The sequence below is a fragment of the Lactuca sativa genome, chromosome 3 (assembly GCF_002870075.4).
Source record: "Lactuca sativa cultivar Salinas chromosome 3, Lsat_Salinas_v11, whole genome shotgun sequence".
NCBI lineage: Eukaryota > Viridiplantae > Streptophyta > Magnoliopsida > Asterales > Asteraceae > Lactuca > Lactuca sativa.
Window position 1 is genome coordinate 312,735,459 of NC_056625.2, and position 18,605 is coordinate 312,754,063.

The window sequence follows — 18,605 nt, forward strand, 5'->3', positions numbered from 1 at the left end:
ATGAAGGTCTTATGGTCCCTAGATTTCCCAAGATGATGCATGTGAAGTCCAAGACAAACAAGTTGTCCTTTCAGACGTTTGGAGAGGCCCTAAGTGATAAAAATTGGTCCTTTTTAGCTAGACTTGATCCATGCATGTGATAAGAAGGTCTTTATGGGTTAAGACTATGAGTTAAGGACTTTTTGGACGTCGAAAGTGATAAAGTCCGAAACTTTATGATTCCATGGCAAGGGAAGGCGTGATGTGCACATCCCCGATTTTATGATTTTGGATTTCTGGGAACTCTAATATGAAAACATTTTGAAAGCAATTAGAACTTGTTGATGTTTGAATAACTTTTATTTGTATAAAAATGGTTTTGGAAGGTTTAAATTTCTTCAAAAATTTTTTGGGTTGTTACACTATGTAATATTATATGCTTAAAAATTATCCTAATATTATATGTATGAATTTTGTGTTATAAATTATGCAACATATAAATTGACATCATTAAACGATATATGTTGTTTATAAAAGAATACATACATACATTGATACATTATATATGTTGTTATACTTCATATATCGACATACATTATATTAGTATATTTACTATTAACAAGGATATCGAAATGAAAGTCAAGTTGTTTAGAATTTAGACATTTTTAATTTACCCGGACAATTGATTTATATTGGAGATTGTATTTTCTTAAAAAGTTTGAATAATTATTGAAATTTATGATTATTTAACTAGACATATAAAGTTAAGTAAAACTGTTAACATATTTTATGAAATGTTGTGCCCAAACGACCCAATCCATATTACCTTTACAAAAAAAAATTAGAAAAAAAAAACAGCTATATATTCAACAATTAAAACAATGTTATTTTTTTCTTTCAAAAAAATCACTCATAATTTTAAAAGGTTTTAGAAAAAACAATTCATATTTAAATAACCATTTTAAAAAAAATAAGGTTTTTAATTTTTTTTTTCTTCAAAATACAAAGTTGCTAGAATTTGTTTTTTTTTATTTAATAGATTTCTTCATCAACAAACGTTGCTAGAATTTAACAAAAATAAATAATTTGCTAAAACATAATATAAGAGGAAGTTTGTTCATATTTAGTCATTGAACTTTTTTAGAGGGAAACGAACTTTCGATTTTGTTCACATTTAGTCACTAAACTTTTTTTCGTTATCTATTTGCCACTAAACTATTGAAATTGTTCACATTTTACCCTTATGACCGGTAACCGGTCATAAGGGTAAAATGTGAACAGTTTCAATAGTTCAGTGACAAATATATAACGAAAAAAAGTTTAGTGACTAAATGTGAACAAAACTGAAAGTTCGTTACCCTTTCAAGTCATTATCCCTTTTTTAAATATATTTTTTCGTTACCAAGTGTTTTTCAAAGGTCATTACAAGTCAAATAAGTAGTTCACCAAAATGTTGCTTATAGTAATTCATACATTATGCAATAAAAATTGTAGTTATGAAGGATCACATTACTACAACTTGTGCACATCATTTACATACATAAGCCAATAACACGCAACGACTAATTTACATAGCCGATCCATAAATATTGATACAGATTAAGTAAGCGTTCAGTTTTAGTCACTTCAGCTGTATGAGGATAAAACTAAACGCTTATCTAATCTCTACCAAATGGTAGAAACAAAACAACTATGATAACCCAAGTACAAATCTTCATGACCAATCAATCTAGCAACCTTCAATGGTGAAGGAGAATTGCTTTGAACATTTCTTTTTTAAAGAGTGCTTCTATAGAACTTCAAAGTCCATTTCCTGATATAAGAAAGTCACATTTTATTATTAGTCGGTTATTGTTGGTTTTTTCTAGATAAAGTGTTGTCTGAATAAAAAATATTTAAGAAACACGAAGTCGTGAACCGAAGTGAAATACTCAAAGCAATGTTGTTTATGTATAAATTTAAATGATTAATTATGCTAAAAATTAGAATAGTTATAATGCTTTCATGGTTTCCATTGAAAAAAAAATGAATGTGTGTTTAACATATGTGATTTTATATAATTTTTTTTAATAAAATGATTATCTGATTCGAATTTTAAAAGTGATAATACCTGACTGCAAAATGGGCAAGTGTGATTTCTTTCCATCCACTCGAGAATGCACGAAAGGTGAAATTGATGGTTACATTTTGTTATAATTCTTGGATTCTCTTCATTATACTCTGCATATCATCAATGTTTGAGTTCAAATTTACATATTATCAACTTTAAAATTTTCAGAAATAGCAAATATACTTTCATCTATTTGTGTATCATAGCATCCTGATTTTATTTCTTTCTATACCTATACCTATGAATTTTTTTTCTTATCAAGACAATGTACTTTGAAAAATCTACTCAAGTATAGTATTGTACTTCATATTTCTTTATAATTAGAACATTAAACTTCGATTTTTTCAAAAGTTTCTGTATTTGGATGACATTGCTATAATTCGGTAGATTTTCAAAGTCTAACATTGTAATAGGAGTAATCAATAGTAGGATGCTACAATAAACAAATCAAGAGAACTACATCGTTGTTTCTTGAATTTTAACGCTAAACACACAACCTTTGTCCCAAAATCGAAAACCATTTTGACTTTCAAGAGTCAAACCTATTACTCTTTGACTTTGAAAATCAGCAAGCTCCATTTTTTAGATGAAAACAACCGATATATTTTTTTTTCAAATTTTTTAACAGCAGGCGATCCCAAGGTTGAAGACTGGGATTCAGTCTTGAAATTTCCGGATTAAAAATGGATTTTAGTAATATGGAACAGAGTAAATACTAGTTTGACCTAAAAAGTCAAAGTCAATATACCTTCAAAACAAGTGGGACAAACATCCTCCTCTTCTACTTTCGAAGCATCAAGAACTTTCGATATTTGAAATCCAACATCAACCTTCTTTGTGGACTCGACAAAAGGGGTGCCACCCTCGGCTTCATGGTCTAATTCCTTAACATTCACCGGAATCGGAATCGGAATCGGTTTCTGATAAGCAAGATCACAAAAGGCTTGGTCATCAGGAGCGTTGTTTGTTGATTGTGGAATTCCTAAGACCACATCGAACGGAATCGGTGTTGGCGGAGATCGATAAGTGTCCGGAATTGACATGTCAAGATTTACATCGATATGTAGTCTCCCAGGAAATGGACCATTGTGGGGTGATGATGTTTCACTTTGCTCTAAAGGTGGTGGACACTACAATTGGAGTAAAAAGAACGGTTTTTTAGTAGAATTTAACGTTTGATTCGCAAAATGATTTTCAAAGGAATGTAATTTTTCAAAGGAATTGCAAAAAGGAAATCAATAATAACTATTGAATACTTTTAAAACTTTCACTTGTAATTTATCTTTTTTAGTTTTTGTTTATTTAAATATGTATAATAGGGGTATTTTCGTCTTTTGATATAAGAAAAAAGAAATAATGGAATTGAATTCCTCAACTCGAATGGTAAAATCCTCAAACATGGATATTTTAAGCAATCTCCTGGAATTCAATTCCGTTAGTTTGGCAACCAAGCTAGTTGTGGAATGGAATTCGACATTCCCATTATCGATTTAGCCCCTTAATTCTTGTAGTGATTAAACCATCACTCCGTTTTTTTACCATTTTAAAAACCATTTTCAGATATAGAAAAGCACGATGTGATTATTTATCGATATAGCCACTTAACTATTCCTTTAGTGGCAAATCGATAAAAATAAAATATTCAATGACTAAATGAGATAAAATGGTGACATTTGTGCCTTTTTGAAGTATAAAGAAAAGAGAAAAGATCCATACGTAGTAATAGACAGGTGTTCCTTGGAATTGGAATTTCCGAGATGAAGAACAACAACCTCCCATTTTTGGTTTTCTTTTATAAATTCATAAAATCTTTCCTGCTATTTTCCAAACCTACAATGGGTAAAGAAACTTATTATTGCAATACATATAAAATTACTTAACTACCCCTAACCCTAAACACATAATTATCGGATTCTAAATCTTGAAGTGGGAATAATCATTTCAACGAAACACATCCAACAGATAATCAAAACATACAAGAAAACACACATAAAGATTTTAATAAAAATCGCTATATTTCATCAGAAAACACCTTGAATTACATACATAAACACATAGACACCAATGAGATCGATCTAAAAGGAACAAAATTTCTGAGAATTTAACTCACAAGGACACAACCATTAGTTAAAAATCAAAGTTTTAAACCTCATAAACATTTGGCATATGAATACACATAGATCATTTTTACATGAACAATTAATCTCAAATCTACAAACATTTCTAACTAAAATTATAAAATCTCATCAGGAAAAATCATCAAAGAACACTAGAAGAACAAATCTCCCAAAATCAAACATACTAATTCAAAATTCAGTCAATAACTCAGCTCATAAGCATTCGAAACCTGAATAATACTAATAAAAAAAACGTATAACCTTCAAACACCATACGAGAATTACCCATCAAGTTTAGATAATCAAAATCCTAAAACAAAACATACCCAGCGCAAATTTCAGTAAGATTTTAAACTTCCATAAACAAAAATCATAATTACCTAACAAAAGGCCTTACCTTTTATGTATCAGTTGATGAAAACGGCGAAGAAGAGGGTAGTGAAGCGATGAGAAGGGTAAAGCAAAGGGTTTTTGTTAACGAAATCCCACTACTGGTTTTGAAGTGTTTAATTTTAATAAAAAGGAATAAATAAAAAGAGGGAAATTTTCGGTGGAAAAAAGGGTTAGAGAAAGACAAACATCGAGTCAAAAAGACGGAATTTGATAGCCATTCTTCAGGGCGAATGTTGGCACTGTCGCTCACTGTGTTATACAGTACAACTCTGAAAGTGAAAACGTTGGGTCCCTCTTGCTGGCTGCTTTTCAATCAAGCCGCCAAAAAAAATAAAAAAAATTGGCTTCGCCCGGGTTCGAACCGGAGACCTTCAGTGTGTTAGACTGACGTGATAACCAACTACACCACGAAACCGATGAATATGTTATCCACAAAATCCAAATAAGTTAAAAGCATACGGAAAAAATAAAAAACAAAGAAATGACTTCAACCGAGTGTGAACCGAAAAATGAATCAAATAAATGGCTTCGCCCGGGTTCGAACCGGAGACCTTCAGTGTGTTAGACTGACGTGATAACCAACTACACCACGAAACCGATGTTGTGTTTTTGAAACCGGACGTTAATATTAACTGAGACTTGTATACTTAGCTCACTGAGTCCTTTTCATATATTGGGTTTGGTTCAGGAATAATTATGGGTTGCATGTGATACAAAATATTGTATCAATGTGATGTTAAATAATGTAGCTTCATTAGCTAGGAAATTTGGATAATACAAAAATAGTTTGAAGAATTATGTTTCTTTTTGGGAAAAGGTATAGGAAGTACGTTAAATAAAGCAAATTTGGTTTAAGGTGGAAGTAAATATACATATCATGATATGCTTCAGTTTCAATTGTCTTTGAACTAAAACTTAATGAAGTTCAATTTGATCGAGTTTGATCTGGAATCAAATTCATGAGCAAGTTTGGTTCAATGTGGAAATAAAAATATACATATCATTATATGTTTCGGTGTCAGTTGTCTTTGAACTAAAACTTAATAAAGTTCAACTTGACTGAGTTTGACTTGGAATCAAAGTTATCTTTTTGTAACTCTAAACATTTTGGTACGTATTAAAATTCTAAATTACTCTTTGAAGTATTATATGAATAATATAAAAATGTTAACACATTTTTTCTCGAAAAAATCATTTTATATTGGAGAATACAACTTTTTTTTTTGCATGTATAAAATAAAAGTGCCAGACAAAGCTAGCAAAAATCAATTACAAAATTCAACCTATAACTAACTTTTTTAATCAAGAAATCCAACTAAGAATTATGTTATTATTTTTATACATGATCTATTGAAACAACCAACTTTGAATCACATCAAACAACACGTTCTTGGTATTTTTTTAGCATCAAAAATGATATTATTACGATATCTCCAGATCACTGATAATAACGCCATAACGATAGAATCCAAAACAAGCCTTTTGGAAGCCTGAATATTTTATGTATCCACCCATCCAAAAATGTCTTCCACAGTTGAAAACAAATGAATGTTCAAATCGGCCCGATAAACGTATGATTGTTTGTTTCTAGAAATTGCATACAACTTAGACATAAAGATGAGTTCAAGTCAACACCCCTATGAGCCAAGTTTGAGAAAATTGGAAGTCTATCCAAACTAAAGCCTCCAACAAAAAGTATTAAGTTTTTCTGGAGATACACTTGTTCCAACGAGTAGAAATATTAGAATGTGGCAAAGTGACATCATCAATATACTTACGTGTTTCATTGACTGTAAAAATCAGATTGTTCCCAATTTTCAATTCCAACTATCCTTTTGGCATGTAATCTGGACTGAATTGAGAAACTCCTTAAGCTCCCGAAACAAGCTCAACTCAATCCTTCACGTGATCTAATGTCACAGTTCTAGCTCCACATCCTACCATTCCATCTATATTTCACCAAACAATCCCTATTATTTTTTAGAATAAAAAGTCTATGGAATCTAGTGAGCAAAGAATCCTCCCCTAACCAAGAATCTTTCCAAAAAAAATGGTAGATCCATCGCCAACTTGACTCTGCATAAATGAATTAAGAATGATCTCTTGTGCCATGAAAATAATTTATAGAATCAATTATACGAATCCAAACCCTGGTCAACGGTCAACCTTTGACCCGACTCGTCGAGTGCCCTCGGGCAACTCGGCGAGTTCACTCGTGTCCACCCATACCCCTCTAGTCCTGCTTAACACGTCGAGTCTTTCCCTTGCTCGACGAGTGACACCTGTCTTGAATCGTGGGGCCACCTCGACTCAACTCGTCGAGTCCAATTTTGAACTCGGCAAGTTCTATCGCGTACTTACGACCTCTAGATCCCTTCTGACTCACCGAGTCATTCCCCAACCCGACGAGTCACCAACTGTGTGATTTATAGGGAAACCTTAAACCTACTCGTCGAGTATGTTCTTGGACTCGGCGAGTCCATGTCATGCACAAACCCAAATGACCTCCTGAGGTCAGATCTGTTCCATTAGTCCATAGATTCGACCTTTCCAAGCATGATAATCACGTAAAGTTTATATCTTGATGCACATGCATCATCTACTTGATCCTATATGATTTTTTAGCCCCAAATATCATAACCCAAGGTTAATACCCCCATTGGTCTTCATAAAGCTTGATGAGTAATGCTCTTTGGACCTCTATGGATCCATATCTAAAGCCTCATCACAAAAAGGGACTAATTGGACATCAAATCTAACCAATAAAAGGGTCCAAGAAACCCTAAATCCATATGATCATCATAACAACAGAAGGGAAGTGTAACGCCCCATTTTATTTAAATAAATTAATAAATATGAGTCCCGGGCTAATGTGTGAAGAATTTTGATAGTTGGGGGTTGTTTAGTAAATTATAGAGTTTATTTGAGAAGAATTTTAGAAGTAAGGGTATGCTTGGTAATTATTAGGATTTAAATTGTAAAGATTTTGAAATAATGGGGGCTAATGGGTAAGTTTCGAATTTAGTTGGAAATGAATTTGGTGGGGAGGGACTAATCTTGGATAAAGGAACGGAAGTTTGAATGGACACGGGATATACCTGTATCCCTTATCTCCCCCGCATCGCATCTTCAACCCTAAGGGATATGCCTCCAGCCGCCACCCCTCCTACTCTCTCATCTCCGGTCATAAGAGGTCGCCGCCATGCCATGGAACTGCAACCATCGAGACGAGCTGCCAGCAACAACGTGAGTCACCGAGAGTCTGTCGAAGACCGGGAAGAAACCTTCAGTCGCTGTGGTCGTTGCTGTCGTGTCATACGAACATCGCCATTGCGATGCTGGCTGCCGTTATTTTGTCGCTGTGTAAGTATTGGGCTGCCGAGAAACCTTCAGCCGATTCTTCTCTTTTTCCCTCTCGTTCCTTTTGTTGGGTTGATGCCATGTATAGCGGCTGTGGTCACCGGTGGGCCGTGAACCACCGTTTCAGATTGCTCCGACGATAGCAGCCTCCTAGTCGGCTGTTTAGAGCTTGGTTCTTGGATCATTTCAAGAGGACCGCTACCACCACCGTGAGGTGGTGGCTGTTATCACGAAAGCCGCCGCTGTGCTGCCTTTTTAGTGTGATGCCGCCACCGTGAGCCACCAAGGGAGGGTGGCTGGACCTTTGTGCAAATAGAAATCTTGTAGGTGTGTGTGTTTTGTTGTAGAAGGTGTTAATGGCCGGAAAACGGAATAGATGCCCACCATGGCCGCCAACCATGGTGGCTGCCGCCTTGTACCACCGCCGACCACCACTAGGGTGGTTGTGTGTGTGTGTTGGTTAGTTAGTGTGTGTGTGTATAAAGCATTGTAATTGTAATTTCCAAAAGATTAATGAAAAGATATGGAAAAACACCACCTTAGGGTGGTGGCCGCCGCCGTGTGCTGCCATTTACCACCACTATTCGAGGTGGTAGTGGGTGGTGCCCCACTAGCAAACCCTAATGGGCCTAGAGATTAGTTTTGGGCTTATTGGGCCATGTTTGGGTGGAAAACCCTAATTATGAGTTTTGGGCCTTAGACTAATTGGGCCACTTGTGGGCCATTGGGATTGGATTGTGAATTAAGCCCAAACTATTCCATGTCATTTATCTAGTAGATTAAAGGACTTAATGGATTAAGTCCTTAATGGGCTAATTGAGAAAATACTAATATTTGAGAGATTATCAGCACGCGAGAATTATTTAATAAGTGAATATTAAATAATAATCATTAGCAGAAATTAATCAAAGCAATAATGGACTTAATGGATTAAGTCCCTAGTGTGTTAAGTCCTTAGTGGGTTAAGTAAGAAACACTTAACCCTAGTTATCATTTGATGTGAAACCCTAATTTCACTTGGGCTTTGTGTTGGGCCATCCGAGAATAATCAAATGGACTAGAGTAATTAGTTGGGCTTTAGGGTAAGGCCCATATGAAGGATTGGGCCTAATTTGGAAAATTGGGCCATAGATGGGCCATAGTTGGGGCCTAGATGGTTGTATGATATTGGGCCCTAGAATGATACATGTTGGACTGGATTGATCAATTGGGCCTTAAGGGAAGTCCATGTAGAGGTTTGGGCCTAATTTGGAAAATTGGGCCATATGTTGGACTTTGATCCCTAGTTGACTTTGGGCCTATGGATTGGGCCTTGGGATTGGGTAAGCCAAGCTAGGGGTAATGTAGTAATTATCCAAAGCATGTATTTTTAGTTATGTGTTAGAACCCAATTATTAATTGGGTGTTATTTGGTGTTGACAGTTCGGGAATCTGTCAGCCAGCAACTGGGGTGGAGTTTGCGGGACTTCAGCAGTGTGGGATTGTGTCAACGGGACTTCAGCAGTGTGAGGTGAGTTTCCTTCCAGTAGGAATGGGTCTACGGCCACAATGCCGGCCCGTTTAGTTAGCAGTAGTTCCGGACTTCAGTCCGATGCAGTAGTTCAGTATGCTTGGTGTCTTTGTGATACAAACATGGTATGAGTTATGTGTTCCGGACTATGGTCCGATGCAGTATGCAGTATATGTGTTTATATTATATGCTATGATTATGTTATGCTATGTTCAGTTAGTTCTGGACCTCGGTTTGATGCAGTAGTTAGAGTGCTCGATGTCTTTGTGATTCAAGCATGTTTCGTGTTATGTGTTTCGGACTCTGTTCCGATTCAATATGCAGTATATGTATTCATGCTAGTTGATATTTTATGCTATGTTATGTTCAGTCAGTTCCGGACTTCGGTCCGATGCAGGGGACAAGGTCCCAATCAGTTCCGGACTTCGATCTGATGCAGAGGGCAAGGCCCTGGTTAGTTCCGGACTCCGGTTCGATGCAGTTTCCGAACTTCGGTCCGATGTAGAGGGCAAGGCCCTGGTTAGTTTCCGGACTTCGATCTGATGCAGAGGGCAAGGCCCTGGTTAGTTTCGGACTCCGGTCCGATGCAGTTTCCGGACTTCGGTCCGATGCAGAGGGCAAGGCCCTGGTTAGTTTCCGGACTTCGGTCCGATGCAGTGGGCAAGGCCCAGTAGATGCTTTATATGTTATTGTATGGTATGTGGTAGTTTAGGGGAGCTCACTAAGCTTCGTGCTTACGGTTTTCAGTTTTGGTTTCAGGTACTCAGTTTTCAAAAGAGGAGCTCGGGAAGATTGCAGTACACACACCATTTGTTCAGCCTGGGATGTTATACTCTTATATGACGATTGATGAACATGGTTTTATTACTAATTTTAAAACGAAATTTTCAGACTGTATTTTTGGGATGTTTCAAGTTGGTATCAGAGCCTTGGTTTGAGGGATTCGGGCGCACTCCCGAGTGTGTCTGAACTCAAACTAAGGAAGTGGTATAGATTTTTCAAGAGAAAAACCATGGTTACAAAAGAATTTTGAGAAAAGAAAACAATTTTAGAAAAAGTATAAAGAAAAGAGTTTTAGAAAAAGCGAAAAGAGTTTTGAAAAGAGAAAAGGGTGTGGTACATGCAATCAGCCGAGCTCAAGTAAGTACTCCCAAATTACCCATACAAGTTTATGTTATGATTGTCAGTTTCAGTTTCAGTAGAACAGCATGTTAGAATAGGACTAAGGATCTGGGAGGATGCCTTATGTGCTTGCTTTATATGTTCCAACTTTATGAGAATTGCATGCTAGTATTGAGTAGAGAGTTGTAGGATAGCCTGTTTAGGTTATGCCTGATAGTATGAACTTAGCATTGTATGCTAGTACAGTTTCTTGTCATGAGAATAGAATTGCTTGAGTGGTTTCCTGTGTCTGAATGTTGCTTGCTTTGTGCTTTGTGGGACTCTGAGTTATGGGAGTTAGCCATTAGGTGAATACTTTACGTCACATGTGATCAGGGTTGAATAATCTTATAGTGCTGGATTTGGCCCTATTGCGCAGCTCTTGTCTGAGTCTAACCATTGTAGGGACGAGTCTTTTACTCGAAGGATTATCTGAGCCTCGTCAGATGTGATGGTATTCAGGTAATGGCTAATTGGCATTACAAGGAGACCTTTAGCAGCTGAGGACTGGTTTGGGTGGAGGCAGAGATTTCCCTAGGGCAAGCCTAGGAAGGTAGTAGCAGAGATCAGTAGCAGTAGAGTGACTTGGTGGAGTCGAGGCAGTTCTTGAGGAAAGTACGGATAGATGTGGAAGGTAGTATGGGCCCATACTACTGAAAGTAGAGGATCCGTACTCGAATCAAGGAAGGCTGAGATGAATCCAGGGAACTTGTAGTGTGTGAGATCCCTCGAGTTTGGATGAGTATTGTGATGTTAGTGATGACATGTTGTCGAGTATAGTGACGCTATGTGGTAGACCAGATGGTAGTTCTGGTGTCGACAGGGGATCAGGCTCGGACTCTGGAGCCGGGCAGATTGATGATCAAATGAGGGAGTTCATTTCATCTGAGAATTTCACGCAGTATCATTGACTAGACTCCTGTGATCCTCAGTGTGATCAAGGAGGGCATTATAGAGATTTGTGATGAGAGGACGAGTGCATTTTGCACTGAGATAACAGTCATGATAGAGACCTCTACGTTGATGTTTTGAGAATTTAGAGTTTGTGAGGCTTCAAATTGTCATGGGGGTTAGCGGACCCATTGTTAGCAGTAGATGGTTGGCGGATGTCACCAACGCTTTTCGTACCAGACATTGTCTCGAAAGGAGACAAGATCTAACTTACTTCCTATCTCCTGAGGGATAGAGCACGAGATAGATAGGAAGAAGTTGGTAGTGAGTTGAGTGATGATGCGGTTAATGCTATGTCATGGGATGACTTTTAGACAAGATTCTGGGCAGAGTGTGCCTAGGCGATTGAGGCGCAACAGTTGGCGCAAGTGTTGTTAGATCTCCACCAGAAGACTGAGACTGTGGCAGAGATCACTACCAAGTCTCGGGGAAGAGCTTATATGGTACCAGTATGCAGCAGATGAGGAAATGAAGAAGGTAAGTTATCAAAACATATTGTAGAATGATAGCGGAGAGATCATGAGTATCTCGGGGTGCAAGACCCTGAATGATATGACTTCTGGAGCTTGAGAACGGGATAAGGACTTGGAGCACATTGGTAAGAGGGAACCAGATCAGTTGCTCATATTGAAGGGTCTCGAGAGGAGACCCAAGATTTCGGATTAGCTTTCGAGAGACTAGTAGGACCAGATTCGGTGTAGCACTTGCGGGAGTAGGGAGTACAACATCATCTTGGTTTATTCCAAGACTGAGGAGTAGCACGAGAAGCACCTGAGGGAGGTGTTAGAGACTTTGAGGGGGGAGAGAATTTTCGCAAGGTTCTCTAATTGTGAGTTCTGGTTGCGCGGGGTGCAATTTCTTGGGCACCTTGTCAATCAGAAGGATATTCTAGTCGATCCGGCCAAGATAGAGGCCGTGATGCAGTGGGGGATTCCGAGGTCTCCAATTGAGATTCGGAGCTTCCTAGGTCTAGCGGGTTACTACTGGAGATTTATTCGATTTTTTAGAAGTTGTGTGATCTTTTGGATTAGCTAGTGTTGAAACACTAGCAATGGTAAGTGTGGTTTCTAGCAGATTGGTCATGGGTGGTGAGAAGGATCGGGAATTCTTCCAGTTTTGTGTGCGATAGGGCATTAGCTGAATCAAAGTGGTGGAGAATCGCCCAAGGATTCAGAAGCGGGAGCAGTTTCGAGACTAGGATAAGTTTCACATCTTTATTGGGAAGGAAGATAGCCCAAGCGGTTGTATGGTTTGAGGATAGTGTGAGATGGAAGTTCGGAAAAGCTTGCTAATAAGGAAATCGCATTCTCGGAATGGTTGCTAGCAAGCCTTAGGGAATCCGGTTGGGGATTCCAGTCAGGACAGGAGTTCAGCTGAGTGCGGGTCAAGCGCATATTCGACCCAGTATAGATAGTATCAGAGTGTTATAAGTTTGTGAGTGTAGCTGTAGCATTCACTAGCAGTCAGATAGTATCAGAGTGTTGTAAGTCTGCGGGTGTAGCCGTAGCATTCACTAGCAGTCAGATAGTATCAGAGTGTTGTAAGTCTGCGGGTGTAGCCATAGCATTCACAAGATTAGCAGATAGTGCTAGAGTGATGTAAGTCTGTGGGTGTAGCCGCAGCCTTCACTAGGTTGGTAGATAGCGTGAGTGCGTTGTTAGGACGCGGAAAGATCAGTAGTACCCACCAGTTTGGGTATAGCAGTGAGGAAATGGAAATCCACGGATTGGATTTCGGAATTTCCCAAACGGATGAGACCTGGTTAATCCAGTGATAAGATTATAGAAGCGTCGCTATAGAGATGAGAGCAAGGAAGCAGTGGACTGCTTAAGGTCATTTATGACATAAGGCTACAATTGGTGATGTAGAAATCGCGTTTAGCCTTGGGTTTGGTGACGTCAGGATTCGACGCATGGAACCAATCAGTTAGAGCAGAAGGCCGTTAGGGCCACAGTGATGAGATAACTAGTAGTAGCTAGATCCATAGAAGGATTTCATTCAGAAGTCGTGCGAGGCGGCTAAGTAGGGAGTCCTTTGGCTCTGTAGTTGGGCTGGAACCTGATAGTTCAGATGATTGGTGGAAAATTGAGACCAGGTAGGTCTCGGTAGATGTTGGGAAGCAGCCATGTGGCAACATATAGTTTCAGGTAGTTCAGTGTTTCAGGCGGTTCAGTGTTTCAGGCGGTTCAGTGTTTCAGGCAGTTTAGTGTTCAGGCAGTTTAGTGTTTCAAGTAGTTCAGTGTTCAGATAGTTCAGTGTTTCAGGCAGTTACAGCTTTTGTGCAATGTTAGTAATTGTGCCCTAAGTTGCAAGTACAGACAGGATAGCTGGTTTATTGGGAAGTGACAAGTCACTCACAGCGGAAATAGCTGAGCATTGGCCAAGTATAAGTGATCTACATGGATAATTAAGTTTGTGAACCTGTTTTGTAGTGGGAATTTTCAAGCTAGCAGAAGTTGAGTAGTCAGTTGAGAGATAAGCAGGCTGGTTTCATCGATAATAATTTTGGTATGAGTGGTCTGTCAGGGAATCAGACCATCTCAAGGCAGCAGATATCAGCCGGAATAGATGTGATCTTGTCGCGAGGGTTGGTTACAGTTACCCTAGAAAGGCTAGGGTGTGCCCAGGATGGTGACCGGGTTACTAGAGTGGTTTGAAGTGAAAGGAATGATTTCGAGGACGAAATCTAATTTAAGTGGGAGAGAGTTGTAACGCCCCGTTTTATTTAAATAAATTAATAAATATGAGTCCCAGGCTAATGTGTGAAGAATTTTGATAGTTGGGGGTTGTTTAGTAAATTACAGAGTTTATTTGAGAAGAATTTTAGAAGTAAGGGTATGCTTGGTAATTATTAGGATTTAAATTGTAAAGATTTTGAAATAATGGGAGCTAATGGGTAAGTTTCGGATTTAGTTGGAAATGAATTTGGTGGGGAGGGACTAATCTTGGATAAAGGAACGGAAGTTTGAATGGACACGGGATATACCCGTATCCCTTATCTCCCCCACATCGCATCTTCAACCCTAAGGGATATGCCTCCAGCCGCCACCCCTCCTACTCTCTCATCTCCGGTCATAAGAGGTCGCCGCCATGCCATGGAACTGCTACCATCGAGACGAGCTGCCAGCAACAACGTGAGTCACCGAGAGTCTGTCGAAGACCGGGAAGAAACCTTCAGTCGCTGTGGTCGCTGCTGTCGTGTCATACGAACATCGCCATTGCGACGCTGGCTGTCGGAGGCGCTGGCTGCCGTTATTCTGTCGTTGTGTAAGTATTGGGCTGCCAAGAAACCTTCAGTCGATTCTTCTCTTTTTCCCTCTCGTTCCTTTTGTTGGGTTGATGCCATGTATAGCGGCTGTGGTCACCGGTGGGCCGTGAACCACCGTTTCAGATTGCTCCGACGATAGCAGCCTCCTAGTTGGATGTTTAGAGCTTGGTTCTTGGGTCATTTCAAGAGGACCGCTGCCACCACCGTGAGGTGGTGGCTGTTATCGCAAAAGTCGCCGTTGTGCTGCCTTTTTAGTGTGATGCCGCCACCGTGAGCCACCAAGGGAGGGTGGCTGGACCTTTGTGCAAATAGAAATCTTGTAGGTGTGTGTGTTTTGTTGTAAAAGGTGTTAATGGCCGGAAAACGGAATAGATGCCCACCATGGCCGCCAACCATGGTGGCTGCCGGCCTTGTACCACCGCTAACCACCACTACGGTGGTTGTGTGTGTGTGTATAAAGCATTGTAATTGTAATTTCCAAAAGATTAATGAAAAGATATGGAAAAACACCACCTTAGGGTGGTGGCTGCCGCCGTGTGCCACCATTTACCACCACTACTCGAGGTGGTAGTGAGTGGTGCCCCACTAGCAAACCCTAATGGGCCTAGAGATTAGTTTTGGGCTTATTGGGCCATGTTTGGGTGGAAAACCCTAATTATGAGTTTTGGGCCTTAGACTAATTGGGCCACTTGTGGGCCATTGGGATTGGATTGTGAATTAAGCCCAAACTATTCCATGCCATTTATCTAATAGATTAAAGGACTTAATGGATTAAGTCCTTAATGGGCTAATTGAGAAAATACTAATATTTGAGAGATTATCAGCACGCGAGAATTATTTAATAAGTGAATATTAAATAATAATTATTAGCAGAAATTAATCAAAGCAATAATGGACTTAATGGATTAAGTCCCTAGTGTGTTAAGTCCTTAGTGGGTTAAGTAAGAAACACTTAACCCTAGTTATCATTTGATGTGAAACCCTAATTTCACTCGGGCTTTGTGTTTGGCCATCCGAGAATAATCAAATGGACTAGAGTAATTAGTTGGGCTTTAGGGTAAGGCCCATATGAAGAATTGGGCCTAATTTGGAAAATTGGGCCATAGATGGGCCATAGGTGGGGCCTAGATGGTTGTATGATATTGGGCCCTAGAATGATACATGTTGGACTGGATTGATCAATTGGGCCTTAAGGGAAGTCCATGTAGAGGTTTGGGCCCAATTTGGAAAATTGGGCCATATGTTGGACTTTGATCCCTAGTTGACTTTGGGCCTTTGGATTGGGCCTTGGGATTGGGTAAGCCAAGCTAGGGGTAATGTAGTAATTATCCAAAGCATGTATTTTTAGTTATGTGTTAGAACCCAATTATTAATTGGGTGTTATTTGGTGTTGACAGTTCGAGAATCTGTCAGCCAGCAGCTGGGGTGGAGTCTGTGGGACTTCAGCAGTGTGGGATTGTGTCAACGGGACTTCAGCAGTGTGAGGTGAGTTTCCTTCCATTAGGAACGGGTCTACGGCCACAATGTCGGCCCGTTTAGTTAGCAGTAGTTCCGGACTTCAGTCTGATGCAGTAGTTCAGTATACTTGGTGTCTTTGTTATACAGACATGGTATGAGTTATGTGTTCCGAACTATGGTCCGATGCAGTATGCAGTATATGTGTTTATATTATATGTTATGATTATGTTATGCTATGTTCAGTTAGTTCTGGACCTCGGTTTGATGCAGTAGTTAGAGTGCTCGATGTCTTTGTGATTCAAGCATGTTTTGTGTTATGTGTTCCGGACTCTGTTCCGATGCAGTATGCAGTATATGTATTCATGCTAGTTGATATGTTTATTCTATGTTATGTTCAGTCAGTTCCAGACTTCTGTCCGATGCAGGGGACAAGGTCCCAATCAGTTTCGGACTTCGGTCCGATGCAGTTAGTTCCGGACTTCGATTTGATGCAGAGGGCAAGGCCCTAGTTAGTTCCGGACTCCGGTCAGATGCAGTTTCCAGACTTCGGTCCGATGCAGAGGGCAAGGCCCTGGTTAGTTTCCGGACTTTGTTCTGATGCAGAGGGCAAGGCCCTGGTTAGTTCCGGAATCCGGTCCGATGCAGTTTCCGGACTTCGGTCCGATGCAGATGGCAAGGCCCTGGTTAGTTTCCGGACTTCGGTCCGATGCAGTGGGCAAGACCCAGTAGATGCTTTATATGTTATTGTATGGTATGTGGTAGTTTGGGGGAGCTCACTAAGCTTCATGCTTACGGTTTTCAGTTTTGGTTTCAGGTACTCAATTTTCAAAAGAGGAGCTCGGGAAGATTGCAGTACACACACCATTTGTTCAGCTTGGGATGTTATACTCTGATATATTTGACTGTTGTTAAGATATTTTGAGATACATTCTTTATGATTCTTATATGACGATTGATGAATATGGTTTTATTACTAATTTTAAAACGAAATTTTCAGACTGTATTTTTGGGATGTTTCAGGAAGCCGAATTACTACCTCAAATATGATGCCCTGAGCTCCAAATCCACAGAATGGCAACCTCCTTTGCTTCCTCTTGGCTAGAACCTCCTTTTTCTTGCTAAAGAACACCCCAAAGGTCAAAAATGACTCCCCCTCTCTCTCTCAAAACGCTCAAGCACTCTAGGGTTTCTCTCAAGGGACTGATAGCCGCAAATGACGGCCCTAAGGGCCTTTAAATAGGCCCTAAATCTGAGAGATTAGGGTTTCATTAAACAGCGCGGACTCGCCGAGTCCGGTCATGATCCGGATAAGAAATTCGCGACCCTACTCGGCGAGTCTAAGCACCAACTCGCCGAGTCCCTCCACAAACTCCAAAATAAATTAATAAGATAATATACCTGGGGATCCGGATGTTACAAGTGACTTACTGTACTAGGTAATTTGGGTATTTTTTTCAGATTAGGGTACTTTGGTAATTTTGTATTTTATATTGATTAAGAAAGGAAAAGTAACATTTATTATGGTATTATATTATTGCATTTTATAAAAAAGTATTATGTTATTAAATTATTTTTTAAGTAAATTTACTGTTAGTGACATATATTTAAAAATCTATTATGTTATTATATTATTGCATTTTATAAAAATTATATATGAAAGGAGTTGTGGTATAATCTTATTTTATATAATAATAGTTTATAAGGTATGCAGTATTTAATTGCGATAATTTAAATTTTCAATTAGGTTATGTAAATCCTTTTTGTGGGCTTTGGTTATAAAGGATTGTAACACATAATTTGTGGGCTATGGGAATTATCAGGGATTCCTTGTGTTCATGCAATAGCTGCAATGTTTTACAATCAGCAAAATCCAGAGGATTTCATCAGTCCTTGGTTTTCAAGTGAAAGATTCAAGGAGAGTTATGCTACTTTTTTACAACCTATGAATGGTAGCAACCTGTGGCCAACAACTCCTTATGAAAAACCTTTGCCACCTATGTCTAGGCGGATGCCTGGGAGGCCTACTATGAACAGGAAGAAGCATGCCAGTGAGAAAGGAGACAACGGATCTAGGAAAAGAACTGTTAAGTGTAACAATTATCAAGAGTTTGGACATAATAAAAAGTCATGTAAGAATCCTACAAAGGAGCTTGAGCCCAAACCAAAAAAGAAGATAGGAAGACCAAGTGTGGAGAAGATTGAAGGTACTTCAAAATGACCAAGAAAACAAAAAAAAAAAAAACTAAAGTTCTAAGTGCATATTCACAAGTAGTTGCTGATTTGAGGGAGTCTAGATAC

At 39.1% G+C, this 18,605-nt stretch overlaps 1 protein-coding gene and 2 non-coding genes across 4 annotated transcripts; all 3 read right to left on the bottom strand.

Annotated features, from left to right (window-relative positions):
* Positions 1-1,401: 1,401 nt before the first annotated feature.
* LOC111920232 (probable E3 ubiquitin-protein ligase RHB1A) lies at positions 1,402-5,064 on the bottom strand. 2 transcript variants are annotated; one of them, XM_042900450.2, is made up of 6 exons: positions 4,604-5,064; positions 4,468-4,516; positions 3,806-3,919; positions 2,838-3,219; positions 2,090-2,199; positions 1,402-1,792 (listed from the first exon to the last, which is right to left on the bottom strand). In XM_042900450.2, exons 3-6 carry the CDS (start codon positions 3,866-3,868, stop codon positions 1,769-1,771), a joined length of 579 nt encoding a protein of 192 aa, XP_042756384.1. In that variant the 5' UTR covers positions 3,869-3,919; positions 4,468-4,516; positions 4,604-5,064; the 3' UTR covers positions 1,402-1,768. The 2 variants fall into 2 exon arrangements, with proteins under 2 accessions (XP_042756384.1, XP_023771583.1); XM_023915815.3 differs by lacking the exon at positions 4,468-4,516 and having other exon boundaries at positions 4,604-5,062.
* Positions 4,941-5,014, bottom strand: TRNAV-AAC (transfer RNA valine (anticodon AAC)). The gene has a single exon. It is a non-coding gene; the product is annotated as a tRNA-Val (tRNA).
* A 58-nt stretch (positions 5,065-5,122) lies between the features above and the next one.
* TRNAV-AAC (transfer RNA valine (anticodon AAC)) lies at positions 5,123-5,196 on the bottom strand. The gene has a single exon. It is a non-coding gene; the product is annotated as a tRNA-Val (tRNA).
* Between the last annotated feature and the right edge of the window lie 13,409 nt (positions 5,197-18,605).

Excerpts from the sequence above, each read along its gene's own strand:
- LOC111920232 (XM_042900450.2), bottom strand. The coding sequence starts at position 3,868 with ATGGGAGGTTGTTGTTCTTCATCTCGGAAATTCCAATTCCAAGGAACA. Across the intron at positions 3,220-3,805 it reads GAACACCTGTCTATTACTAC|TGTCCACCACCTTTAGAGCA; the intron begins GTATGGATCTTT and ends CTCCAATTGTAG. Across the intron at positions 2,200-2,837 it reads TTGTCCCACTTGTTTTGAAG|AGTATAATGAAGAGAATCCA; the intron begins GTATATTGACTT and ends GATGATATGCAG.